We start from the raw sequence: 27,561 nt of genomic DNA, 5'->3' as shown, positions 1-27,561 counted from the left end.
TGGTCATTCTGGGGAAAGTTCATTCCTGAAACCCTTTCTCCAGAGCTGGAAAAACACATTACCCAGCAGCCTTTGTACAGAGGTGTGCCGTTACAGCTACGGTGTAAACGCTTGCTGCTCCCAAACTCCACAAAAACCCAGAGTGGACCTTGAACCTGCAGCACAGGGGGGATCGTCCCAGTTCTGTGGGACAATGAACCTCTACAACTCTTCACCTCTGACCACACTGGATCCTCAGCAGACTGATATCACCCCCTCCCCTTTTCCTTATTTCTTACCTGTAGTGCCTCTTTACAACTCCATGACATTTGCTCTGCTTATTCTGGGTTTTTTAGAGGCCAGGACTCACATTCGAGGTCTGGGACTGAGACCCATCCGCCACTGTGCCAGAGGTCCCAGTAGGCATCTTAGCCCCTTCCTGGTACACAGCCAGGTGTCAAGTTCCACAGGTAGTTAGGGACAGTAAACAGTGATCTTCACCTTTGAGCCCAACTGAGGATCGTGAGCAAAGCCGCTCTACACCCCAGCACTGCTACTCTTTTCTTTTGCTGCTACTGTTGTTTTCCACCATTTATTCTGTATTATTCTTACTTCATTCTACTGTTTATTCTCCTTTCTCTTTGTATTTTGCCGTACTTTATACCCTGCATGTGTATGTTGCATTGCAGTCAGGCAGTTGCAGAAATTCAGTTTCGTTATGCTTGTATAATGACTATAAAGATGAACTGAACTAAGAAACAAAAGAACAAAACTTTACCCGAGAGGAAATTTCTCCTCGGTTGACGGGCTGTCGTGCCGAAATCGTTTGTCAACTTTACCCTCCTTGGATCACACTTTGAACAAACATGAGTTCATGTCTAACCACAACCCCTTACAGCAGCCAACCAGTCAGGGAGGGAGTGGGAGTGGTTAGGGGGCTGCAACAAGAATTTAAAAGCCATGAGAGATCGGAGGAAGCATCTACAGACAGGAGCAGAGGGGTTCGAAGCCAACATGTCTGCACTTACAGCCCTGATGGAGGACAGCGCCTCCGTCACAGTGGTACTCGTCTTTGCGACTCTCCTCTTCCTCGTCCTCCTCTTCAAGCCCTCGTCCAAAGGTAACAAATACAAGTTCCCCCCGGGTCCTCGGCCTTGGCCCATCATCGGCAACATCAACATCCTCAATGTGCAGCAACCACACGACACCATGTGCAAGGTGAGGCGCTGCGCTACCAGGGAGGGACCAACACCATGATGGTGCTCACTCTCACTTTTCCTCATTTCTTGTGTCCCTGTGATTCGTGAGCCATCGGAATTTTGTTCAGGCTTACTGTGCTGGTTAAATATGTTCCTCTAAAAAACAGACCTGCATTTTCAGTCTCTGGGAAGAGGAAATGCAAGAGCTCATTGAGTCTGATGAACTCTTGACAATTCCCCACCAGCTGTCCGAGCAGTACGGAGATGTGTTCACGTTCCACATGGGCACCAGGAAGTACGTGGTCATTACCGGGTACGAGGCAGTGAAGCAGGCACTGATCACCCAGGCTGAGGAGTTTGGGGAGAGGGGAATTACTCCTGCCATCCATTTATTCGTCAAGAGCAAGGGTGAGAAAATGCAGCTGGGCAACATATTATGAAGCCACTTTTGACACTAAGACAAAATAGGAGATTAGCTAGCAGGAACCACTGAGACCTGATGAAAGTAGATCCACTTGCACTGACACTCCACACTCACACTGTTATTAAGATGCACTAATACCACATGATGTCACATGAAGGCTCTGTTTTTTCCTGGTAGGTCTGGTCTTTGGTGTGGGCGAATCCTGGAAGACGATGCGGCGGTTCACACTGACCACGTTACGGGACTTTGGCATGGGTCGCAGCACCATTGAGGACCGCATTGTAGAAGAGACTCAGAGGTTGCTGGACGTCTTCCAGCAGCACCAGGGTAAACTACCTCTGCACCCATCTACGATATCTTCCATGTTCATCACAGAGATACATGCACTAAAGCAGAAGTAATGACCTCCTCTTCTTCCTCCAGGAAAACCCTTCGATCCCACAGTCAACATCAATTCGGCTGTCTCCAACATCATCTGCCACCTGGTGTTCGGACACCGTTTCGAGTACGACGACCCCGTGTTCCTGCAGCTCCAGAGAAGAGTCAATGAAGTCATCCAGTTGATTGCCTCCCCCGAATTGCTGGTATGAGAGACACTCCTCACCTCGATCTCACCTCCTGAAAGGCATCTGCAAACAGCCATCCTTGTAAATCACACCAAAAGTATGTCAACAAATTTTCATACACAGTGCCACTTCAAATATTCAGAGGCACCACAGCTTCTCGATTTAAACATGATATATTCGGCACATCAGCAAATTGTTTTTTTTCTTTGTTTTTGATATCGCCACTTGTGTGTCAGTGTCTCCTTGTGCAGGAGAGCACTGTAAAAATTAACAGAAATTCACTGAATTTTTAAGATACAGGTCTACTTCCTGACTCACGACATTGACCGTTCCCACTGTAAAATGTTTTTATTTCTTTTCCCCCATCAGGTGTACAACCTCTTCCCGAAACTTGGGGCAATGTTAGCAGATGTTAATAAGATAAAGGAAAACTTGGAGAAGAACCGTTCATATTTCGGGAGTGTGTGCCATCAGCATAAGGCTGAACTCAACAACAATGACCTGAGGAGCTTCCTGGACAGCTTCCTGGCCCGACAGAAGGAGGAGGTAGGAGAATGAATTAATTATTAATATTAAGACTCAAGGTACTCCTCGTGAGCATGACAGTGCCTCCTACTGGCCAAGTCTTGGTTCTGCAGCTCAACAGAAAACAAACCAGTTTGGTAGAGCTGCATTTCTTGGAGAATCTTTCTTCTCCGCAAAGAGACTGAACTGTACCAAAGCAAACTCCTCGAGCCACATCTCTCCATGTTCTCACAGGTTCTCTGGGTTCCAGATCAAGTGTCTCTGCTTTTGTTTTATGTGTACAGGAGTCCAGGAACACCAACACCTACTTTGACGAGGAAAATATGGTCGTGACGATCGCAAACCTCTTTGCTGCTGGCACTGAGACAACCTCCACCACCCTCCGCTGGGGCCTGCTCTTCATGATGAAGTATCCCCACATCCAAGGTGAATGTCAATCACACAGCACTACCCAGTGGCTGGAGGTCCATAAGAACAAATCAAAAACATCCCACAGTCCTTGCAAACAGGATTAATTCAGACCCTCAATGAGCACTCTCCCCTTTGATCCATCTTCTTCTCATGCCGCAGAGAAAGTACATGCAGAGATTGAACGTGTGATCGGCAAAGATCGTCCCCCGAGGTACGAAGATCGAAAGAGCATGCCGTACACAGACGCCGTGGTGCACGAGATCCAGCGTTTTGGGAATGTTCTTCCCAGCAACCTGTTGCACCAGACCAAAGAGGACACGACCTTCAGAGGCTACCACCTCCCCAAGGTCAGCGTTCAGAGTTCATGTTCCTGTGATAGATGACCACACCACCCATGGACTGCAGGGGACTGTGAATTTTGGGGCAGATTTTGACAAGAATTCCAACCTGCACATATGAGTATGAAACATATTACACAGTGACTCTTCATCAACGAACAGTCAAGTGACACGTTTTCAAAGATACAAACCCTCTTTGTTTATAACTGTATTTCCATCATTTCTAGTGGATGACAAACACTACTTGTGTTTACACGCTAAGTCAACAGATGGAAACAAAGAGCATCTAGGCAGAATAGAAGTTTGGAACTGCCTTAATTCATCTGGTTTCCACAGTCTTTACATCTATTGTTCGAGAGTGTCAGTGATCAAGAACAAGATGGCAAATGTGTTTGTGGTATAAATCACTGAACAGCAGGTTTTGAAAAGAGCTTGCGCAATTTTTTTAGAATTCTTTATACTGAAGCCCAAAAGTGAACGAGTGAAAAAGTCGTGCTGGATCCAGTCCATTGACAGAGAATGAACAATTGCCAATTTTCTGAGGCTGAAACACGCCTTCTAGAAGATGGTCCTCTACAGGTTGGATGTGAAGGACTTCTGACCTGAAGGTCTCTCAACAACCTTGTGCTCCACAGGGAACCCCCGTCATCCCCTTGCTCACCTCTGTGCTGTTCGACAAGACACAGTGGGAGACGCCGTACGAGTTCAACCCGGGACACTTCCTGGACGCAGAGGGACGCTTCGTCAAGAAGGACGCATTCCTCCCCTTTTCCGCAGGTGAGTGAGTGTCCAGCCAGGTCCTCACTATCCAGCAGTCGCTGCCTCCATATGACATTCATTCTGACATATAAACCGCAGCATTTAACACACTAAACCTCTCGTAGGACGCAGGGCATGTGTGGGCGAGACCCTGGCCAAGATGGAGCTCTTTCTATTCTTCACGGCCCTCCTGCAGAGGTTCCGTTTCCATCCTCCCCAGGGCATCAGGTCCGAGGACCTGGGCTTGTCTTCGCTCCCAGGACTCACAAACTTGCCGAGACCTTATGAGCTGTGTGCTGCTGTCTGTTGACATGAGGAGAAAAACGTGGAAACACACACCTGAATAGTGTCCCTGCTGTATGTGAAGACTACATGGCTTACACACACGTTTGTATACTGCTGCATTAATCAGTCTATGCTAATGGCTTCCAGTAATTTATAGCGATGGCAGTATAGTGATGAGAGCTGCTGCCATTTGGACCCAAAGGCTTAAGGTTTGAATCCCACCTGCAGCTACTTGTGTGATGTACACTGGTTCATCTGGTGGAATGTAAGAAATTAACTCTGTTGCTGTGATGTACTCTTTGTATTTTTCTCGGAGATGTGGATAAAAGTGTCAGATAAATGAACAGATGTAAATAACAGTGTTATTTGAGAAGTTGAAATATGAAACCCACTTAAATAGTTCTGTTTTTGGACATTATCACTTTGACAATGATCTTTATATAAATAAAACATTATTTAAATATGCTTGTTTTACCTTTTGATATTAGATAGATTCATAAACAGCAATGGCCTTCGAGAATAAGAAGGCACTTTAGAACACAGTGTCGTACCTGAGGTCAGATAGCCGGGTTTCCGTCCATGGCAATGACCCCAAAGACACTTCAAATTGACTGACCTCCTCTGTACTCTATACTGCAAACAAAGGAGATACATAAGTGGACACCAAAAGATGTTTTTTTATTATTATTATTTCCACAGTTTTCTGGAAATAATTATGTGAAAAACATGCATTGATGCCGATACTGTACATACAGTGCTGTTTGAAGGTATGTGAACCCAATACAGGGATGGTCATTATTCCTGCATAAAATATTGAAATAAACATACAAAATGAATAAATGACTATGATCTACACAGTTCATTCTAATTACTCACTTGGTTTAACCAATACAACTTGGGCTTCAGTCATTTTCGCACCTGCAAATAGAACAGAAATAATAAAGAAGAACGAGACCGCGGATGGGCAGCGCAACCAGAAGCGCAGTGGTTAGAGCAGCTGCTTCTCAAGGTTGCAGGTTTGAATCCCACCACCTACTGTAGTACTCCTTAGCCCAAAAAAAAAAATTTTTTGAAAAACTTACCCTGTAGTGCCCCACTAAAAACTACCTGACTGTAAAAATGAGCAAATAATCACAGGTAGGTCAACACCGCTTGGAAAGAAGTGTCAGGTAGACGAATAAATGTCATGTGAAAACCGGTAAATGTCGAGCACTGAGCTCAGTACCAACACAAATTAGAGAGAGAAACAATCTGTTCTCGACGCACACGCGTCTCCACTGCTGTGTCCCACAGTCAAGTCCACAGAGGTGGATCAAGCCTTCAGTTCTCACATGGTGCAGCTGCTCCATTCCCATAGATCAGCATGGTTATTGCAGACCCCCACAGGCACTCCTATGAGCGGAAAATGACAATATCGAAAAGTGCTCCATCTTGTGGCTCTTCGAACTTTTTGTTTTACTTACTTATGCCTACTACCCCTCTTGGGGCATAGGCTGTCAACAAGGGCTCTCCAGGCATCTCTGTCCTAGATGTCTGAGATGTCTTGAGTACTTGTTGGCGTTTCTATAGCGGTGTGGGTTTTTTACGGGATGGGGTCGCTAGTCCCATGCCCAACCCTCCTCCTTTATCCGGGCTTGGGACCGGCAGGGGGACCCCGAAGGAATCCCTCGGCGGAGTTACCGTTTGTTTTACCACAGTTTTATTAGCTGGGAGGTCAGAGGTTCATCATATCGAGTGATGGTCCACTGTTTTGGGTCATGGGTTCGAATCCCACCTCCCGCTCTACTATCCAGGACCTTGGAATTTACCTGGAACTGTTTGACTGAAAAATTGCCCACATGTAAAAATGTCTCAGTAAATGTGAGCAGACTAATAGTGTAAGTCACTTGGGAGTAAAGTATCAGCCAAAAGAAGAAAAAGAAAACTCTGTTTGCTGTGGTTTTTTTTTTTTTTTTTATAAACGTCCAGGCTTTAACTTTAAGGTCTGAAACATAGAGCCTTCTGCCACTGTGCCAGAGGTCGCTGCTGGCTTCTCAGCTCTTTCCTGAAACATGGAAAACATCTTGAGCTGCACAGGTTATGAGGGATAATAAAGACTAATAAAAGACAGTAAAGGAAGCTTACAGAGAACCATGAGGTGAAGAACCCAGCAGTGGCTGCAGAGAAAATTGCTGTTCCAGACCTTGGTCTTCACATGAAGGAGCTCCCTCTACTTTCAGGGACTCTTTGTGTCCCTTATATTCTTCACCTACAAATAGCAAAATGCTTCACAAATATCCCCCCAGGGGAACATTAATGAACACTGAGCCAACTCATATTTGTTCAGTTATGTCATATGTGATGAGGGGTACTGTTCTGGAAACCACCGAGAGGGTTACTCATGTCCACCAACATAAAATGTTCTTGGATACTAAAGCCAGTCTAAAATGCTGTTAACCTTTGGATTAACCTTGACATGGTGGAGGGGTTTGAGTGCCCCGGGGAGATGTGCTGAGAGCCACATTACATGAGGAGTGAGTGCACTTAGAGGTTCATCTTCAGAACACACTTCCTAGAGACTTTAGTCAGAATGACGGTGTCACCTAGTGGGTTCTGCGGCTCTACGACAAACTGGGACTTGACAAATCTCCCTTTTTTCTGAGCTTTTTTCAGACAGACGATGTGTGTCAGGCAGATGTTCGCTTAACTGACTCCCATGAGTCAGTGCAGTGCAGTGTGCGGTGTTTTTGTCAGATGGGGTCAGAGGTGACAATGCAGGCCGGTTGACAAGTCATGCCGACCGACAACATTCTGAGTGATGCTGGATCTGTGTCCTGCCTCCACCTCTAAACCGAGCTGTCAGTTTCACTGGAAAAGATGTAAAACAAATGCGCGAGGTGTGCTGCATAGACCTCACAAAGAGCAAACTGACATTAACGAAGAGACATTTTCTTTAAAACACGGGCAGGGAAGGGTAATGCTTAAATGTTACGAGGTGTCAAAACCCGGCATAGAAGAATGGTGTAATTCACAGCTATTATCACCCTTCAGTTCTTCCATGTTCTAAAATGGAGAAACATGGTGGGATGTAACTGGAAAGAAGGACTTGCCTGGTCTCCGCCAAAATGTTGAGGTGACGTTGAACATACCAGTCACAGACCGGTCGTGACAAACACCATGCTCAAGCACAACGTAGATCACAAGTGGACATGGTAGCAAAAGACTTCAGATCAAATGCCAAGTTTTGATTTTAGAGTGAGGGTTAGTAGCGCCATCTCATCGGAGCTCATATAGTTTGGCCACTTTGGCGGAGAGGAGCGTGGAGCTACGAAATGTCGAACCCCTGGTGATGAACTGAATCAGGCAGTTGGGGAGCCATACGACAGGCTTGTCAGGCCCAAGAAAGTAGTAGTGACTGGGTCCTGTGAATGTCTGGCAGAGGCCCTGGTTCATGATGAGTTCAGCTCCTATCTCTGGAAGAGTTACTCCTGAATAGCGAGGGACATGGGAACATGCAGTCTGAACATGTTGGTGTACATCGATGTTAAAACACTCTCAGGAAAAGAAAGTGAGCCTGGCAAGTATTACCAATATGAAGAGCTCAGGGTTTGGCAGAGGGCTACTAACCAGCTAAGACAAAAACATAAACGTGGGAGAAGCCATCACTTCTGCATGTCCTTGAAAAGCTTCAAACAAGGGAAGGACAAGAACAGTCAAGTGAGTCAAGTCAAGTGAGAACTCCAGAAGCAAATCCAAATGCACTGGATCATGGGCCAAGTGGAGCAAAGACAGCAATATGACCAGCTCAGAAGAGAACATCAGAAAAACAAAGTAATTACACAATGCGAAGGAAGCTGGAACATTGCTGAACGGTATATGATATGTTTGTTATTACAGGGCACATAAAAGAACACCTGATCAGGGGTATGTAAGAGTGCCCCATGCATAGCACGGGGTAACACAGGTAACTACATTTTGTATAAAATACAGCGAAACACATCCGCTATAACTGCGCCATTCGTACACTTCAGGTACCTTTCCCCCAGTTAGGCATTAGTTACCCATTAACCTGCGAATGAATGTTGGTGGAACTGGGATACAGGGCTCAGGTAGACTGAGTTATACTTCCCCCAAGCCAAGGTCCATATTAGCACAGCTTCACAGGCTGAAAGTACCTTCTGGCAGATCAAAGACGATAACTTTACTTACTTATCCATAACCCACAGAAATGTAATGTCTGTGTCACTTTTGTCTTACTCCAAACTGTCAGCAAACATCATTTGCCAGCTGAACCTACGCCCTTCATAGTAGCCACTCAGTCAGGGAGGGAGTGGGAGTGGGAGTGGTTAAGGGGCTGCAACAAGAATTTAAAAGCCACGAGATAGCAGAGGGAACACCCACAGACAGGAGCAGAGGGGTTCAAAGCCAACATGTCTGCATTTACAGCCCTGATGGCGGACAGCGCCTCCGTCACAGTGGTACTCGTCTTTGCGACTCTCCTCTTCCTCGTCCTTCTCTTCAAGCCCTCATCCAAAGGTAACAAATACAAGTTCCCCCCGGGTCCTCGGCCTTGGCCCATCATCGGCAACCTCAACATCCTCAATGTGCAGCGACCAGATGAGACCATGTGCAAGGTGAGACGCTTTACTGCAGGTGGAGCGCTGGTACTGTAACAGTGGTCATTATCAATTATTCACAACTTCTTGGGTTCTTATGATCTGTGAAACATCAGAACATTCTTCGACTTCACTATGATGGTCAAATATGTTTTCCTAAGAGACAGACCTGTATTATGAACACCTAGAAGGAGGTCAAAGGAACCATCTCTCGATCCTCTCTTTTACCATTTCTCCCCACCAGCTGTCCAAACAGTACGGAGATGTGTTCACGTTCCACATGGGCACCAAGAAGTACGTGGTCATCACCGGGTACGAGGCAGTGAAGCAGGCACTGATCACCCAGGCTGAGGAGTTTGGGGAGAGGGGAATTACTCCTATCAACCAAATCGTGAACAACGGAAAGGGTGAGAAAAAGCGACTGCTTTTGAACTCAAGGACCATAGGCAGCAGGATAGAGCACATTGTAGCATGAGGAGCACATATCTGAGCTATAAATATTCTCAACTTTTATGGCCATGTCCACACGTGTCAGCTTTTGCTTTTTCACAAAACCCTTTCTGTCCGATTGTCTAATGTTGTTGCTTTTGCTTCTCATATAGACAGGTGTAGAATTTTGTCAGCATGGGATTCTCCCAGTGCTCTCTCTTTCTCCTCTGGATCAGGGGTATCTTATTCTTAGTGAGCTTTTATGACCCCTTCTGGATTGGGGCCTTGTGAGGGCAGAAGGGCTCACATGGTGCGAACTAAATCACCTGCAACTCAACATAACAAAGACTAAGGTAGATTTTAGGAAGTAAAAGACCTGTCCGAATCCTGTTAGCATCCGCGGAACAGAGGTGGGCATTGTTGAGGACTACAGGTATCTGGGTGTCCACATATCCACATAGATAATAAGATGGACTGGACTAAAAACACTGAGGTTTTGTACAAGAGAGGTCTAAACCGCTTGTACCTTCTCAGGAGACTTTGATCTTTCAATGTCTGCAGAACCATGCTGCAGATGTTCTATCACTCAGTGGTGACCAGTGTTATCTTGTACGCTGTAGTGTGCTGGGGCAGCAGGATGAAGGCAGCCGATGCCAGTAGACTCAATAAGCTCATCAGAAAAGCTGGCTCTGTCCTGGGGGTGGGATTGGAGTCTTTGGTGGAGGTGTCAGAGAGGAAGATGCTGAGTAAAATACTCAGTATTATGGATAATGCCTCTCATCCCCTGCATGCCACATTGGAAGCACAGCAGAGTAGCTTCAGCCGTAGATTACGACCACCAAGGTGTACCACAGAATGCCATAGGAGGTCTTTTATACCAGTGGCCATCAATTTGTACAACTCTTCTCCCTTCTGTAGGGAGTAAAGTGGTAACATCGAGACATTAAGTATAATTATATAACTATTATGTGCAATATCATTACTTCTTTTAACATTACTAGCAATATAACCATCCAGTATCATGTGCAATTGCTTTAAATTTTAATATAATAATGTAATATGAAGTGTAATATCATGTGCTGTGTTACTTACTACCTTCCACCTTGCTTTCTTACTTTTATGTGTATTTTTTTTCATATATTTAATTGTTGTAGTTAATCTGTTTGAGCAATCTCTGGCACAAGAATTTCCTTTGGGATGATTAAAGTTCTGTCTTATTTTATCGTATCTTATCTTATCTAGGGATCTCCAGAGCTATATCATCTCCCATGGTGAACAGGTTCATGATCCAAAAATCCACATGAAAAAAGTAAACGAAACAATGTTTCCCCTGCCCGGAATAGGGTCACCGGGATCTACACCTGGAGCCAGGCCTGGGGGTAGTGTTCCTAGGAAACAGCCTGGTGGCCGAGCGTCATGAGAGTTCACCATTCGCAAGGTCTAACATGGGGATTGGGTGCAATGCCTTTCAGGCAGCAGGAGGGGGCAAGGTGGCGCGTGGCATAACGGCCCCTCATGGCAGAAACTGGCTCTTGGCACGTAGAATGTAACCTCACTGGGGGGAAGGAGCCGGAACTGGTGCAGGATGTTGAACGATACCAACTAGATATAGTTGGATTCACCTCCACTTCCAGTGTTGGCTCTGGAACTCCTCGACAGGGGGTGGTCTCTCTCCTACAGCAATTCAGAGTATTCGACCTTCTAGGAGAGAGTGGGTGGGGTTCTGGACAGGGCTCCCCCTACAGATTCCATGGTTTCGTTGGGGGACTCTGTTCAATGTGGGCGTTAGACTCCTCCAAGGTTATACCTTGTCCCCACTCCTGTTTGTGGTTTTCATGGACAGGATATCAAGGCAAAGCTGAGGGCAGGAGGGCATTCTGTGTGGGAGTCGGAAGGTGACATCATTGCTTTTTGGAGGTGATGTTGTCCTTTTGGCACCGTCACATGGCTGCCTCCAGCACGCACTGAAAGGGTTTGCAGCCGAGTGTGAAGCGGTTGGGATGAGGATCAGCACCTTAAAGTCTGAGTCTATGGTTCTCTCACGGAAAAGGATGGCATGCCCCCTCCAGGTAAGGAGAGAGAATTTGCCCCAGGTGGAGGAGTTCAAGTATCTTGGGGTCTTGTTCCCGAGTGAGGGGAGAAGGGAGCGTGAGATCGGCCGCAGGCTGGGAGCAGTGGCAGCAGTAATGCAGTTGCTGCACCGGGCTGTAGTGGTGAAGGGGGAGCTGAGCCATGAGGCAAAGCTCTCCATTTACCAGTCGATCTACGTCCCCACCCTCACCTATGGTCATGAACTTTGGGTAATGACTGAAAGACTGATCACGGATACAAGCGACTGAAATGAGTTTTCCCTGCACGGTGGCGGGACTCACTCTCCATGACAGGGTGAGGAGTTTGGTCATCTGGGAGGAACTCAGAATAGAGCTGCTACTCCTCCACACTGAGAGGAGCCAGTTGAGGTGGTTTGAAATTCTGGTAAGGGTATCCCCTGGGTGCCTCCCTTTGGAGGTATATCAGGCACGGCCAACTGGGACGAGGCCCTGAGGTCAGCCCAGAACCCACTGGAAAGATTAGATCTCACAGTTGGTCTGGGAGTGGCTGGGGATCCCTGGGTTGAGCTGGAGGAAGTTGTAAGGGACAGGGACATCTGGCCTTCTCTGCTCTCCATATTGCCACTGCGACCCTAGAAGGACAAGCAGGCAAGAAAATGGATGAATGGAGTTTCTATGAATCATTAAATAGTATTTTTAGTTACAAGATATTAAATTTAAAGGTGAAAAAAGTGACATTGTCTGGATTTCCAAGATTTTACACAAAAGTTCAAATGTCAAGAATGCTGTTTAGACTTTCAATATTCGCTATAGCTGCAAGACAAGCTGGAATTCTGATGTAAATACATGCAGTTGGTAAACCACAAATGTGTAATTCCATTTAAAAAAATGTGAGGGAGTAAACAAGAGTGAGAAAAAGCAGGTAGGTGACTCATATAGCACAGGACTCCTCTGATAGCACTAAAACAATGTGACACCACATCCTGAAGGTACAAGCAAGACACAGTGGACCCAAGATGAACCAACAAAGATGCTGATACATTGACCCTGGCAGTAAAACTGGTCCTGAGGCCCACTGGTGTCACATGAAGGCTCTGCTCTTCCCTGGAAGGTCTGGCCTTCGGTGTGGGTGAGTCCTGGAAGACAATGCGGAGGTTCACACTGACCACATTACGGGACTTTGGCATGGGTCGCAGCACCATTGAGGACCGCATCGTGGAAGAGGCTCAGAGGTTGCTGGACATCTTCCAGCAGCACCAGGGTAAACTACCTCTGCAGCCATCTATGATATCTTCCATGTTCATCACAGAGATACATGCACTAAAGCAGAAGTAATGACCTCTTCTTCTTCCTCCAGGAAAACCCTTCGATCCCACAGTCAACATCTACTCAGCTGTCTCCAACATCATCTGCCAACTGGTGTTTGGACACCGCTTCAAGTACAATGATCCCGTGTTCCTGCAGCTCCAGAATCGGGTCATTGAGTCAACCCAGTTATTAGCCTCTCCCGAAGTGCTGGTATGGGCTTGACAGCGAAGGAAAGGCACTTAACACAAAACCCTGAAACACCTGTGTACCTGTCCATCTTATCCACAAAATTGCCAGTTCACCCCAAAATGCTGGAGAGTGAACTATGGCTGAAGCTACAGATTGCCATAGCAAGGGGTAACTTTGGCTTTTACCCTTAAGTACAATTCCTAAGGTACATTGGTGATGTAAAAGTGTCAGAGCTAAATAAATGAGCACAAACAGAACTCTCAGGTAACATGAAGTTGAATGTTAGACAGACATTAGTATAATGAGGAGTTTGAAGCCATTTCTGTAGTCGGTACCTGACTTTCTACTCAACATGGGGCCATTTCTCCTGAGTTTCTCTCTGCAAATTTGTTCTGTATCTCTTTCTGCCATCAGGTGTACAACCTCTACCCAAAACTAGGCACAGTACTGGGAGACTTCCAGAAGCTGCACAAAAACATCACAGAGAACCAAAAATATTTCAGGGACATCTGTTGCCATCGCAAAGTTGAGCTGGACAACAATGATCTCAGGAGCTTCCTGGATAGCTTCCTGGCTCGGCAGAAAGAGGAGGTGTGAAGATCCACAGATTAGCCATAGATCAATATAGCATGGGAACAAGGAAATTTCCCTAGTTCCCACTCTGTAGTCCTCTTTAAAAGCCTGATGGCGCCATCGACTGGTCAACAATTAGTGTGTAGCTCAATGGCAAACAAGTGTTCCTTGTTTCCTGGAGTCTCTTCTACACAACTGAATTAATGGACAAACACAAACTCCTTGATGCATATCTCTCCATGTTCTCACAGATTCCCTGGGCTCCAGTTTAACCATCTCTTCTTTTCTGTTCTTTCTGCAGGAGTCCAGGAATGCCAACACTTACTTTGACGAGAGGAATATGGTCGTGACGATCGGAAACCTCTTTGCTGCTGGCACTGAGACAACCTCCACCACCCTCCGCTGGGGCCTGCTCTTCATGATGAAGTATCCCCACATCCAAGGTGAGTGTCAATCACACAGCACTACCCAGTGGCTGGAGGTCCATAAAAACAAATCAAAAACATCCCACAGTCCTTGCAAACGGGATTAATTCAGACCCTCAATGAGCACTCTTCCCTTTGATCCATCTTCTTCTCATGCCGCAGAGAAAGTACATGCAGAGATTGAACGTGAGATCGGCAAAGATCGTCCCCCGAGGTCAGAAGACCGAAAAAGCATGCCGTACACAGACGCCGTGGTGCACGAGATCCAGCGTTTCGGGAACGTGGTTCCCAGCAACCTGCTTCGACAGACCAAACATGACACTACCTTCAGAGACTACCACCTCCCCAAGGTCAGAGCTGAAGATGCAGGGCTTAGTTCACTCTGCAAGACCATGATTACCAAGGACTAGTGACTGGACAGTTTGGCCACAGTTGTGGAGTAGGACTGCGGAGCAACACTGAGGACTAGAGCTGTTGAGTAGTTTTTGATCAGGGACAGTGGACAACTGAAAAAGGAGTCCTGCTTAATGGACTAGATACTGCTGCCTTCTGGAAGATGTTTCTCTACAGGTTGGATGTGAAGGACCTCTGACACCTTTGTCCTCCACAGGGAACCCCCGTCATCCCCTTGCTCACCTCTGTGCTGTTCGACAAGACACAGTGGGAGACGCCGTACGAGTTCAATCCGGGACACTTCCTGGACGCAGAGGGACACTTCGTCAAGAAGGACGCATTCCTCCCCTTTTCCGCAGGTGAGTGAGCAAAGTACTGCCCTGCAGCCCTGTCCCACACCTGTTGCTTTGTGTGTCTAATATTCATCCCGACATATAAACTGCAGGCTTTAACACACTAAACCTCTCGTAGGACGGAGGGTGTGTGTGGGAGAGACCCTAGCCAAGATGGAGCTCTTCCTGTTCTTCACGGCCCTTCTGCAGAAGTTCTGTTTCGAGCCACCCGAGGGCATCAGGGCCGAGGACCTGGACCTGACCCCTGCTCTAACGTTTACCCGGTCACCCAAACCCTACGAGCTGTGTGCTGTTGTCCGTTGATACAAGGAGACACCAAGATGACAGACGCTGTATACGGAAACACACGCATTTCATATACTGTACATACATGTCCATAGAAACATACACCTGTAGAGAATTTCTATGGTGTGTAAAAGCTTGTGACAGTCTATACTTCAATATTTTCCTATTCATACATTATTATATTCAGTTTTATCCCTGTATTTTGACAGATTCCCCTTTGTTTTAGCATTACTACTTCGTCACTATCATACTGTATGAGTGTTAAATTTATATTACATGCAAATAGGTTTTTCGAACATTGTTGTGTAGACAGTGATGTCAATCTCTGCACACGTGCTGATCATATTTTGTACATATAATCAGAGTAAAACTGCTTACATAGGCGTAAAAGCCACTTAACGATAGATTTCTGACCTTTTCATGTTATTAACCTCTTTCCTTTCCTTTGTCTTTCATGTAAATAAAACATTATTTTACAAACAGTTGTCGTATTCCCTTCCAGTGCAGCATTATGAATTTGAAACAGGTCAGCATGGCGGCACAGCAGGTAGCGCTGGTATCCCACACTGCGCAGACTGGCTGATAAGTGTAGAAGCCAAGCTAAGACGTATGGAGGCTAAACTCACTGAAGAAACCCTCCTCCTCCGTTGGGATTATGGAAATAAAACTCACTAATGTAAGCGATCACATGAATAATTTTGAAAAGTGTATTTCCGGCACTCTGCTTTGGAGGAGACAGGCAAAAAGCAAGCTGAACCATTACCTACTCTGCAACAAAAAGCTCAGTTGCATCAGATAAAACTGAACAAAGTGATGTGAAGAGATCACATGAGAGCTCCAGGCAGTGCCAACAAAGGGCCCAGGATCTAGCTGAGCCAAGGGTCAATCTCCACACACTCCACCTGTCCACTGCCAGGGGCTATCCTGGAGAGGGACCTGGGTGAAGTCCTGGCCCCTTCTACCCTGGGAAACCTTGCTCCCTCAGAGGCTGGATCCACAGCTCCACCATGGGTGTAAGGCAGGTCCAAGAAAGGAGGTCCTGTCTTCCCCATGGCCTCTGATGGTAGAAAGAGACAGGAAATCTGTCCCTAAACTGATTCTCTGGGGGGCTGTTACCCCATGCCATTGCTAGAATCGGAGTCACCATACGCTCCTATTTCCTGTCCCTGCCCAAGACCAGGGTCTCCCTGACTCTTTGGCCAGGCCTGTGACACTCCTTGACCAAAGGGACCCATTAGCCTGTTTGTGATTCAGAGAAAAGGCTGTCACAAGTCTTCCCATTGGAAGGACTCCACCTCCATCTGAGAAGTACATGTCTATAACCATTTTTAAATATATGAATGTATTTCTCAACTACATGCCGCCCCTCGTGCAACCATTTCCATCTGCCAGGGTAAAGAAGACACCTGATGCACTGCTTCTTACATTTACACATTTATTCACTTAGCAGACGCTTCTCCAAACTGAACTTTTTAAGCAATGTCTGGAGCATTGAGGCAAACCTTCCTTCCTTCTTTCCTAACAGGTTCTTCCACTCCCAGATCCACTTCAGTTCCATCCTGCTCCTGTAAGCTATCCTCTCTAACTTCAAGCCGCTCTCCGAATCTGAAGTCACCACCTGCTCGCTTGATCAGATCCCATCATCACTCCTTCAGAACATTTCCCCGCAACTCTCCTCCTTCATCTCTTCTATCATCAACTCCTTGCTGTCCTCTGGCTGTTTCCCCGTTGCCTTCAAAACCGCTCTAATTTCACCTCTGTTAAAAAAAAAATCCTCCCTGGACCCCAATCTGGTTGAAAATTACAGAGTGGTATCTCTCCTCTCCTTCCTGTCTAAAACCTTAGAGCGGGCAGCCTGTGATCAACTGTCTGATTTCCTCACCCGGAACCATCTCCTCGATGGTTATCAGTCTGGTTTCAAAGTTAATCACTCCACTGAGACAGCCCTTCTGGCGGTATCTGACGCTCTCCAAGCTGCTAGAGCTGCCTCCCTCTCCTCGGTCCTCATCCTCCTCGATCTGTCTGCAGCATTCGACACTGTCAATCACCAGATTCTACTCTGCTCTCTTAACCAGCTTGGGATCGAAGGTGAGGCACTAAGATGGTTTGAGTCCTACCTATCTGACAGATCCTATCAAGTGGTCTGGCGGCGCTCTCGTTCTTCTCCTCTGCCTCTCTCAACCGGTGTTCCACAGGGCTCGGTATGGGGTCCTCTTCTTTTCTCCATCTATACCTCCTCCCTCGGTCCGGTCATAGCCTCCCATGGATTCAAATATCACCGCTATGCTGATGATACCCAGCCCTTCCTCTCCTTTCCACCTGGTGCATCAGACATCTTCACATGCATTGCAGCCTGCCTGTCAGACATCTCTTCATGGATGTATGATCACCACCTCCAACTCAACCTTTCCAAGACAGAGATTCTTTACCTCCCAGCTGGCCTGTCCTCCTGTCACGACCTCTCGATCAAACTGGACAACTCACTCATTTCGCCTAGCTCCTTTGCTAAGAGTCTGGGAGTAATGACCGATGCAAGTCTGTCATTCTCTCAACATATTGAAGCCACAACCCGGTCCTGCAGATACATCCTGCATAATATTCGTAGGATCCGTGCCTACCTCACTCCTGACTCCGCCCAACTACTTGTCCAGGCCATGGTGACTTCCCGTCTGGACTACTGCAACTCTCTTCTGTGTGGCCTTCCTGCTAATGCCATAAAACCTCTGCAGCTTCTACAGAATGCTGTTGCACGAGTTGTGTTCGATTTGCCAAAGCGCTCCCATGTATCTCCTCTACTCATTTCTCTGCACTGGCTTCCTATAGCTGCCCAAATCAAATTCAAAACCGTGGTTGGTGTGTACAAATACATCAATAGAACTGCTCCCAGCTATTTACAAGACTTAATCAACCGGTACACCCCAGCCAGACCCCTTCGCTCGTCTACTTCTGCTCACTTGGTGGTCCCGTGCACGAAAGGCAAAGCTCGGAGGTTCTCGGTTCTGGGTCCGTTGTGGTGGAATGACCTTCCCCTGTCACTCAGAACTGCGGAAACTCTGTCTGTTTTCAAGAAGGGTCTGAAAACCCACCTTTTCCAGATCCACCTCGCCAAAGATCTCTCCAGCTCATTTATGGTGTAACTGTTCACACATCGTAACTCCATAAGCATCCCCAGATACAACATTTATTCAGCCATTACTCTGGCATTGTACTTGCTCATTTGTGTATCTTATAATATTCAAAAAAAAAATTGGTGGAAGGGTATCGCGATTTGTCTATCCTGTGTCTTATGCACCTACTTGAACGATTAACCTCGGTGCAGCAAGTGGTAGGGAACAAACTAGGTTTGCTTGAGACTTTCATGTCTGCAGCTATGTCTCCTCCTCTTAATGTAATGTATAAATTGTACTTTTGCTGAGATGTACGTCGCTTTGGACAAAAGTGTATGCTAAATGAATAAATGTAAATGTTTATAGATCTACTTGTACCTGTGCAAAGGTGGAATGACTACACTCTGGTTCCGCTCCACACTTTGCTGAGATCCACTTGGGTTTTCTTCCGAACCTTGTCACAAATCCACTTTGATTCAAAGTCCACTCCACACTTTGTTCGGATCCACTCCAGCTCCTCTCTGGTCCATTCCAACCCTTGCCACAAATTAAGCTCAGATCCATGCCACACTTTTTCACCGATCCACTCCGTTTCCACCCCACTCCAGGCTTCGTGGCAGATACAGTCCGGTTCCACCTTACGCCACTCCAGGTTTTGTGACTGCTGCACTAGGATCGCACACCAAGTAACACTATAAATGAAAATTCAGGAGCCCACAGACAGGTTCTTTGTGAAACATCCGTGGACTTGGCCACTCTGACTGAGGCTCACATCTCACCAGACTGTGAATGGTAGGGGAGCGGGACTGTTCTCACACACACACACAGAGCCAGGGAGGGATTCCTCTGATGCTGCTGCCTGGAACTTTCATCTTCTTTTCATCACCACGTTTTCCTGCACGTCATTTCATCATCAGTTGCTGAAATAAAATAATCGGTTCATGACTTCATGTGGGATCCTTGTCAGTCAGTGTCCGAATCAAGTTAGAATCCACATTCCTATTCGTTTTTTTTTTTTTTTTTCTTAATTCCTCATTTCTCATGTTACAGAGTCTCTGGTGGAATCTCTCGAGCTCCTGTGTGATCTTTTTCACTCGCTTTTTTACTTCTAATAATTTTACCATTTTTACATTTCAGATTTTTTTCATCATTGTGATTTTTCCATTACTTCACTTTTACTACTTCAGGCTACTTTGAACCATTTCGCCACTTGCGCTTACTTTTCATCCTGCCGTTACTTTACTTTGTATCATCGCGGCGGCTCCTTCATGCGCTTCGACGACCTCCTGTCCTCCGTGGGGGGGTTCGGCCGGTACCAGAAGACGCTCTACGTGTGGATCTGCCTCCCCCAGGTGCTCATCGCCTTCCACATGATGGCGAGCGTGTTCACGGGGGCCACCCCCCCGCACCGCTGCAGGGACACCTGGCGGCACGATAACGCGTCCGGCGCACCTGCGTCCGCGTGCCTCGCGCGCGCGCCGAACGGAACGGCGCGCACCTGCGGCGCGGGCTGGACGTACAGCCGCGAGGTCTTCGAGAGCACCGTGGTGACCGAGGTACAGGTGACCCCCGACCCCCCGCCGCCGTTACACCGCTAAACAGGGGACAGCATTAATTAAACTGAATTAAATTAAATCCGTTCAAGTCGGAAATTTGAAGCGAATCCATGATTCGCGCGCGATACCGCCCGGTTACACTGACCGTCCGCAGCCGCTCCGTATTTCCGCAGGTAGAATCAATGAGGAGGAACTAAAGGAGCGAAAGGAAGCGCCTCTTATTCACTTCCAACATCTGCGGACACGGGAGCTGGACCAGTGTCACGCGTCGTTAGCATGAAATACCACGAAATACACTGCGGAACAGCGCTCCTGGCTGTGACTTATTCATCGTGTCATATTCTTTTATGTTTCTCTTTTTTTTCTTTTTTTTTTTAACACCGTGTTCCCCTCTGAACCCACTAGAGCCCGAGCTCGTGCGCGAAGGGAGAGGTTCGGTGCCGCATTTCCCATGAGCCGCTGCGGGCGCAGCGCCCAGCCACTCCAACACCTGTAGGGCTACGAGGCAAGAAAAAGGTTTCAAAAGCACAGAAAAGTAAGGAAAAGGGTAGAGGTGAAAATGATGCAATTAAAGCTTCAAAATTACGACTTAAACACAATTGCAGAATTTCTAGGCATTTCCTAAGAAAGTTTATATCTCCGGCTTCTCCATCACTCATGATGTACTTTATTAGAATAAAGTGCTTCATGCTGACTGCTGTAGCGCAGCTGACGATTTTACACACTTCGGAGTGAAAGTGGAGAGGACATCATCATCGTCATCATCATCTGCATTCTTCAGCCCATTTGCACCTTACAGGATGTCACTTCTCCCACCTGTCAGTCCATGAGGTGACTTGGACAGCCCAGAATACCCACATTCAGTGAAATTTACATGGAAAACTGAATCCATCCCTCCTCATATTTCTGCCTCGTCTCTTTGGGTCAACAGGTCAGGGAAACGGGTTCTGAATGAGAGTGATCCGCGTTTCAGTTTCTTTCCGCGCCGTAAACGTGCACCTTGCGGTTACTTAACAGTGCTGGATGTCGGCCAGCAGGCTGCACCAGCTGACGAAACCCATAAAGTCCAACGTTCTTCTGCAGACTTCGCAAATAATGAGGAATGTGAGGTTGTGGCCTGGGTCAGCAGCGGTCCAGCACTCGGGGGCCACTGAGGTAACCTGTGAGGGAAAACAGGGTGAAACAGCAGCACCTCCCTCACTTGATAGTAATTATACTATTGCCTTGCTCCTCATCACCACACACTTCCCAGCGTAGCCCCCTGTGCTTTAGCAGTGTAACGCTCACCTGCATGAAGCTGAGGTAGGACAAAGATCCAACATGAGCCAGACCTGCAGACCGCTGCTCCGCAGGATTGACCTCTGACCTCCCAGCTCATAAAAACTGGTGAAGCGAGAGATTCAAACAACCGAAACCAAGAGAGCTCCACTTCCAGAAATCATTCTTCACCTGTGTGACTGATGGTAAACATGGCAGGCTGCAGTTGCTGACATTTCAAACTTCAGTAAAAGACCGATAGAGATGATTCTCAAAGTACAGTCACTTTGTCCAATAGCAGCGTCTTTGACCAAATATGTCACAAATAGCTGTACAGAGTTGATAGCGAGATTTTTTTTTAGGCAGATAATGTGAAAGTTTATGGAGCAGATGGGAGATCAGCTTGAAAGATGTGTTTTGAGACCCTGTTGAATGGTGAGGGATTCAGCAGCGCTGAGGGGAAGAGGGAAATCATTGCACCCCATTTGAGACAGAAGTAGGAGCCTTCTGGCTTTTGGACCTGTTGTGCACAAGACCACCAAGCAAACAGAGGAGGTGAAGGAGAAGACTTTAACGTTGCAATAAATGAGTGCATATGCAAGTCGTACAGAAGTGGGCTGCTGTGCTTTTTACTCAGTGTTTACTCTGTTTCGCACAGTGCAGTAAATCAGGCTGCAATCTCAGCTAGCAAAGGAGCGGCAGTCACATTGTGACATTGTGTCTCTCAGACTAGAAAACAAAACTACAGTTGACTCATCCCTTCCTCCCCACTCTCCCCCATCCAATAAACAACCCCCCACACTTTCCCAGCAGGCATGAGGAGTACAAAAGATGCCTTCAGGGGGTTTTACATCTGTTTCGCACACTTTATTAACACGGCAAGCAAGCGTGGGGCCCAGGAGCAAGTCTCTCTCACACACTCCCAGTCTGTCGTACCCCCCCCTTCTCTCTGCCTTGCAGTGGGATCTGGTGTGTGACCAGGCCAGTCTCAACAGCATCAGCTCCTCAGTGTACATGCTGGGACTGCTGGTGGGAGCGCTGATCTTTGGAGCCATGGCTGACAGGTACAGCGACCCAGGAGCGGACCGCTCACCTCCTGCTCATTACAAACTAGTTTTCATTAGTCTTTCACCGACTGCTTTGCGAAAGGTGGACTGTACTCCCGATACACTCCACTTCCTACAATCTCACACACACACACCAGTGCGGCTTTCCCCCCCGGTGCTTGACAGGTACGGCCGCCGCTTCGCCCTGCTGGCGTCGCTTGCCCTGCAGACCGTGTTTGGTGTGGGCACCGCCTTCGCACCCAGCTTCCCCCTCTATGTGTTCCTGCGATTCATCGTGGGGGCCGCCGTGTCTGGAGTGATCATCAATGCCTTCGTGTTGGGTGAGGCGGAACCGGCGGAGGCGCACTTTCGTTCCCCACACTGTGTGTGTGTGTGTGTGTGTGTGTGTGTGAGTCAGAGAGAGAGAGACACTATCAAGGTCCTACATCATATAAACAGAGTGCATACACTACACTACCTAAAGAACACGGAGCAGCGATGAGAGAAAACCACACACACACACAGTTTTCCTCTACAGCGGTTCAGGTGTTGATTTCTTAAACATACAAACAGCAAGTCAGGCAGGGTCCCTTTTCATAGCTAAACATGCAACAACTGCGGTGATCCACCTAGTTCCCCAACCACTGCACCACCCTCCGCACCCACTTCACCTGTCCTCTCTTCTTGACCCGTTCCACAGGCACCGAGTGGACCTGCACCCGGCACCGCATGCTGGCCGGCATCATCACGGACTACTTCTTCGGTCTTGGCTACATGCTGCTGGCGGGCGTGGCCTACCTGGTGAGGGACTGGCGGAAGCTCCAGCTGGCCATCTCAGCACCAGGCTTCCTCTTCATCTTCTACATCTGGTGAGGAGGCCGAGGAGCAGAGGTCTTGGACAGGAGCAGCGCCGTCCAGTACCGCTCACCGCTGACCAGTTGAGCCTCAGTCTAAATTTGGAATGTTGTTTAGCGTCATCGATTCCAGGAGGGCCCACTCACTCTTCTAGAAATGAGTAGAACTTGCCTTGATTTTAATGCGGGGTGGTTTAAATGGAGGGACAATCTCTGAAAAGTTGCCTTAGACACTGACGGACTCCGGTGAGCGTGGCGGGTGGTCTCCTGGGGCGAGGCCAGACTTCGCAGATTGCGTTCATTTTGTCTTCAGTTCGTCCCCCAACCGTCATCACATCAAGAGCCCACGTCTGGTGGAGCGGTGGCAGGAGGACACTTTTCCACTGAAGGTCAAACATCATCGTGCCACTGAGGTTATGTTCCACCCCACCCCGTCTCTGTCTCAGGGTCCTTCCTCATTCAGCCCGGTGGCTGCTGGCAAACGACCGGCGAGACGAGGCCATCGTGCTGTTGCGCAGGGCGGCGGCCGTCAACGGGAAGGACTTTCCATCCACGGCTCAGGTAGCCCTGCCCCCCGCTCCTCGGTCTTCATCAGGCCTTGTGCAGCCCTCTGTATGGAGGACCTGGTGAAACAGCTCACTTCCTGGCTACATGTCAGTTTTGCCACAGAGGCACCGTCCCGCAGTGGCGGAGGCGGACAGAAGGCAGCTGACGTAGGGTGGACAACACTCCCAAGGGCACTTGATTTTACATCCCCAGAATCAATGGTCAGTGCTGACCTCTGACCCCCAGGTGGTGGTGATTGCAGAAGAGGTGGTAAAGAGCAGCGCGAGGACTCGCATCTGCAGGGCCAAGGATCCGGGCTTTCGGAGCAGGCATCTCAGGGACAAGAGTATTTTAATTTCTTACCCCAGAGCCTCGATGCTCGGCTGCGCCGCCCGCTCGCTCCTCCCGCTCTGCCGAGTTCTGGCCCCGTTTCCAAAAGCAGCCGCTGAACTGCAACCCCCAGACAGCTACGTGTCCACAGGAAACGTGAGGCTGAGGGCCCTCGCTGGAGGAAGGCACATGACACGCACATCCAAGCACCCGGTCACCCCCACCGCCGTGCTGGAGGGCTGCCGACCCCGAACGCACCGCTCTCCTCCCTGATGGTGAGGGGGCCGAGCTGCATTCCAAACCCCCCGGGGGCTCCCAACCAGCAATCCACCTACCACCGGCACTGAAGGAAGTCACTTCTGCAGGATTTTCGGCTGTTTGCTCAAGGTCACGATATATTGCTGAGGCTTTCTCTTTTACTGTGAGAACTTGTCCCTCAGTCAACACACTTGGGAGCTGTTCCACCTCCTGAATTTCCTCCTCTCGCAGATTTGCTAATCGTACACAGCATTGACTCCTTTATTCCAGTAGCACAAGTGATTAAGTCATGTTGTAGCATTTCATTCAAAATGCTTTATAACATTGGTGTTCTTCAGCTGTTAAAGTTTCTTATCCATTCATTACCTAAAACTTTAACACCCACACATTTTAGACCTATTCTTGTCACCTTGTACTCATTTATGCCAATGTAGAATAGTGAAAGTGCACCTCCCTAACTATCAGACCATGATTTTTGCACAATATGAAACACTTTAAATGTATGCATTTCGCAGCGCACATCTTAGAAAATACAGAAGCTCATCATGAGTTGCGTTGAGTGGAGGAGGCTTGGCAGTCATTCTTGCACTGCCACCGCACAAAGGCATGTAAGCGAAGCAAACACGAGACAGGAAACCAATGAGAAACCCCTGGTGGCACCAACTACAGTACATTACTGCACTTCCATTTCATTCATGCAACTTTCAGGTTTTTTTTGGATACATACTTGAGAAGCTGTTATATAGATTTTTTTCTATTCCAGAAATTTAAAATTAGTCACCAAACCCCAAAAGCTGTTCCACCAAATTTCACATGAAGCCATTTATAAATCAAGGGATGCTTGTGTGTATAGTGTGTATATTTAGGACACTGCCTGAATTCTTTACGAATAGTTACCCTCAAGAAACCTCACTTGATGCTCTCTATTGTTCAGATGGAGAAATTTGAGATCCTTCCAGAACAGAGGAGGAGCCACACGGCGGTAGACCTCGTACGCACCCCTCAGATGAGGAAACGGGCAATCATCCTCTTCTACATCTGGTAGGAACAGCGCATGTCCACAAGCAAAACAAGCATTTCACAGCCACCATCCTGAACAATGTGGCAAAAAGAAAAGAAGATGCACAAGGAAATAAACCTTTCCTTACTGGTCGCATTCATTAGTTATTAGCAAAAGAATTAGCGACCCATTAATCAAGACGAAGTCAAAATAAAAACAATGTCTGCTGCAGGTATCGGGACTTGAGCACAAGGTGTGCGTGTGCGTAACGCATGTAAACCTCCACAGGTTTGTGAACGTGCTGGTGTACTACGGCCTGTCGCTCGGCGTGTCGCACCTCGGCGTCAACCTCTACCTGACCCAGTTTGTGTTTGGCGTGGTCGAGATCCCAGCACGATCGCTGGTGATGCTCTTCCTGCCCTGCAGCCGCCGGTTGCCCCAGAGTGCCTTCCTGGCAGTGGGTGGGGCCGCCTGCCTCCTCACACTGGCTGTGCCTGCAGGTGAGCGCTGGGGACGCCCCGCAGCAGCGTGATACCGAGAGCCCCGATAGCAATCGCGGCATCCCGGCTTCTCGACACTGGAACACAACTGGGACGAGGGTTTGTTCCTAACTTTTTACTAATAACTCCAAAGTGATTCTTGCCAACGAGTCATAATCAATAAAAGCTCACTCATACAGGCGTCCCTCCGTTCTGCAGATTAAACATCTCAGCTGAAGTCACGCTAAAAATACTTTGCAAGACTGACTTGAGCTACATTAAAAACTAATTTGAAATGATGCAAAATAAAAATGGGCATCTCCACAAACTCATACTCAGTGCCAATTACTGATTGATTTATCCCATAAACGTGTCTGAAATGTTGACAGTCCTGCACTGGTCAAGTGGTTACTGCTAGTAAGTAGTAAAAACATAACATTCAAATCTATAAGTACCTTCTCAGTTATGTGTCATTCTGATGCATTTAATTACCTTATAATCTAATATTTTAATTCCAGGCAATTTTTTTTGTCCGACAACAGACTACCTCCCGTCCCCACGACTAACGGTAATTCGACCCACTCGGGAATTTTCCTAATGCGGTGATTTCACAGAAGCAATTAACCTCACCGTGTTTGGAAAGCGTGCACATATTGAACCTTTCTTCCCAGGCACTCTATAAAGGTTTTGGATCAGCGGGTTCACATGCCGCAGCCTCTCTGACCCCTTCTCCATTATTCCTGCCTGATGCTCACCTCCCTAACTATCAACCCATGACCCTTCTGCTCAGACATGCCGAATGCTGTGACGGCTCTCGCCATGCTGGGCAAGTTTGGCATCACCGCTTCCTTTGCCATCATCTATGTCTACTCTGCTGAGATCTTCCCCACGGTGCTCAGGTACCTCTGGGGGGGCGTGACCAAACATTGGGGTGGGGGCTACTGTGACCCTGCTTACCCCCATGTGAAAGAGGAAGGGAGATAATGAATGCCCGCTCCCCATCGCCCATTGTCACCTAGGCAGACGGGCATCGGGGTGTCCTCCATGTTCGCCAGGCTCGGGGGTGTCCTGGCACCCTTGATCAACCTGTTGCGGAGCCACAGCCCCATGGTGCCCATGCTCATCTTCGGGGCCACTCCCCTTGTGGGTGCAGCTCTGGCCCTTGCGCTGCCTGAGACGGCCAACCGCCCGCTACCTGACACCATGGAGGACGCCGAGCACTGGGAACACAGGTGAGACTGGGGCGCCTTTACAAATGGAAGCACAGTAAATACTAGAACAACTCATGGTTTTTATTTGTCTTTCAACTTTCAGGAGCCACGGGAAGAGAGTATTGGGCGAGAGCCCCGAGGACGAGGGCCAAGCAGAGAACAGCCCTCAAGAGCAGGAACTGTAGCAGCTGTAAGCCCAGGCCTGAACTGGACCACTGCACCCCCCCCCACCCCCCCACCCCAAACAGTGTAGAGCATCTCTGACACACTCCGGACCACAGAACTGCATTTCCACTGAGCTGCACACATACATCAGGACACAGGTGTGTCCGCACTCCAGGCAGCTCAGCAACGAGGTACGGAACAGCGAGAGGTCCGAACCCAAACCTGAAGGAGGAGCCATGAGGGCGGGGCGCCAGGATGGAGCCGGGATCCTCCAGCAGAACATGGCAACACGGGGTCTTTACCCAGTACGCAGCTGACAGGATCTCGTATGCTATAGTGTTCATCCAAACACTCGAAACTAGAATGGAGCACAACTGTCTAGAAAGAAAACAGCACAGGAGCAGCACCACAACCCCACCACCCGAAGGATACAGACATTTAAAAAAAATTGTGCATTCACTGAACAAAAATACTGTCCAATCATTGCCTTACATTTATTCATTTAGCAGATGCTTTTGTCCAAAGCAACATACATCTCAGCAAAAGTACAATTTATGCATTACATTGACAAGGAGACATAGCTGCAGACATGAAAGTCTCAAGCAAACCTAGTTCGTTACCTACCACTTGCTGCACCGAGGTTCATCGATCAAGTAGGTAGTAGC

The 27,561-nt window shown here is 47.9% G+C and overlaps 3 protein-coding genes across 4 annotated transcripts; all 3 read left to right on the top strand.

Moving 5' to 3' along the window:
• Positions 1 to 975: 975 nt before the first annotated feature.
• On the top strand, positions 976 to 4,702 carry LOC114909383 (cytochrome P450 2K1-like). Its single transcript, XM_029248134.1, has 9 exons — positions 976 to 1,197; positions 1,424 to 1,586; positions 1,780 to 1,929; positions 2,026 to 2,186; positions 2,538 to 2,714; positions 2,978 to 3,119; positions 3,264 to 3,451; positions 4,078 to 4,219; positions 4,327 to 4,702. The coding sequence occupies exons 1-9, from the start codon at positions 994 to 996 to the stop codon at positions 4,509 to 4,511; spliced, it is 1,512 nt and encodes a 503-aa protein (XP_029103967.1). The 5' UTR covers positions 976 to 993; the 3' UTR covers positions 4,512 to 4,702.
• A 4,153-nt stretch (positions 4,703 to 8,855) lies between these two features.
• Positions 8,856 to 15,493, top strand: LOC108931806 (cytochrome P450 2K1-like). 2 transcript variants are annotated; one of them, XM_029248132.1, is made up of 9 exons: positions 8,856 to 9,099; positions 9,326 to 9,488; positions 12,673 to 12,822; positions 12,919 to 13,079; positions 13,473 to 13,649; positions 13,933 to 14,074; positions 14,219 to 14,406; positions 14,667 to 14,808; positions 14,921 to 15,493. In XM_029248132.1, exons 1-9 carry the CDS (start codon positions 8,896 to 8,898, stop codon positions 15,103 to 15,105), a joined length of 1,512 nt encoding a protein of 503 aa, XP_029103965.1. In that variant the 5' UTR covers positions 8,856 to 8,895; the 3' UTR covers positions 15,106 to 15,493. The 2 variants fall into 2 exon arrangements, with proteins under 2 accessions (XP_029103965.1, XP_029103966.1); XM_029248133.1 differs by lacking the exons at positions 8,856 to 9,099; positions 9,326 to 9,488 and adding an exon at positions 11,551 to 11,579.
• A 3,969-nt stretch (positions 15,494 to 19,462) lies between these two features.
• Positions 19,463 to 26,952, top strand: LOC108931830 (solute carrier family 22 member 13). The gene is made up of 10 exons (XM_029248473.1): positions 19,463 to 19,750; positions 21,968 to 22,071; positions 22,240 to 22,394; positions 22,754 to 22,922; positions 23,354 to 23,468; positions 24,976 to 25,082; positions 25,330 to 25,541; positions 26,311 to 26,419; positions 26,540 to 26,752; positions 26,835 to 26,952. Exons 1-10 carry the CDS (start codon positions 19,463 to 19,465, stop codon positions 26,914 to 26,916), a joined length of 1,554 nt encoding a protein of 517 aa, XP_029104306.1. The 3' UTR covers positions 26,917 to 26,952.
• Positions 26,953 to 27,561: the final 609 nt, after the last annotated feature.

The sequence above is a fragment of the Scleropages formosus genome, chromosome 23 (assembly GCF_900964775.1).
Source record: "Scleropages formosus chromosome 23, fSclFor1.1, whole genome shotgun sequence".
Taxonomy (NCBI): Eukaryota; Metazoa; Chordata; class Actinopteri; order Osteoglossiformes; family Osteoglossidae; genus Scleropages; species Scleropages formosus.
Note: the sequence above shows the minus strand (reverse complement) of the source record. Positions and strands in the feature narration are given on the sequence as shown.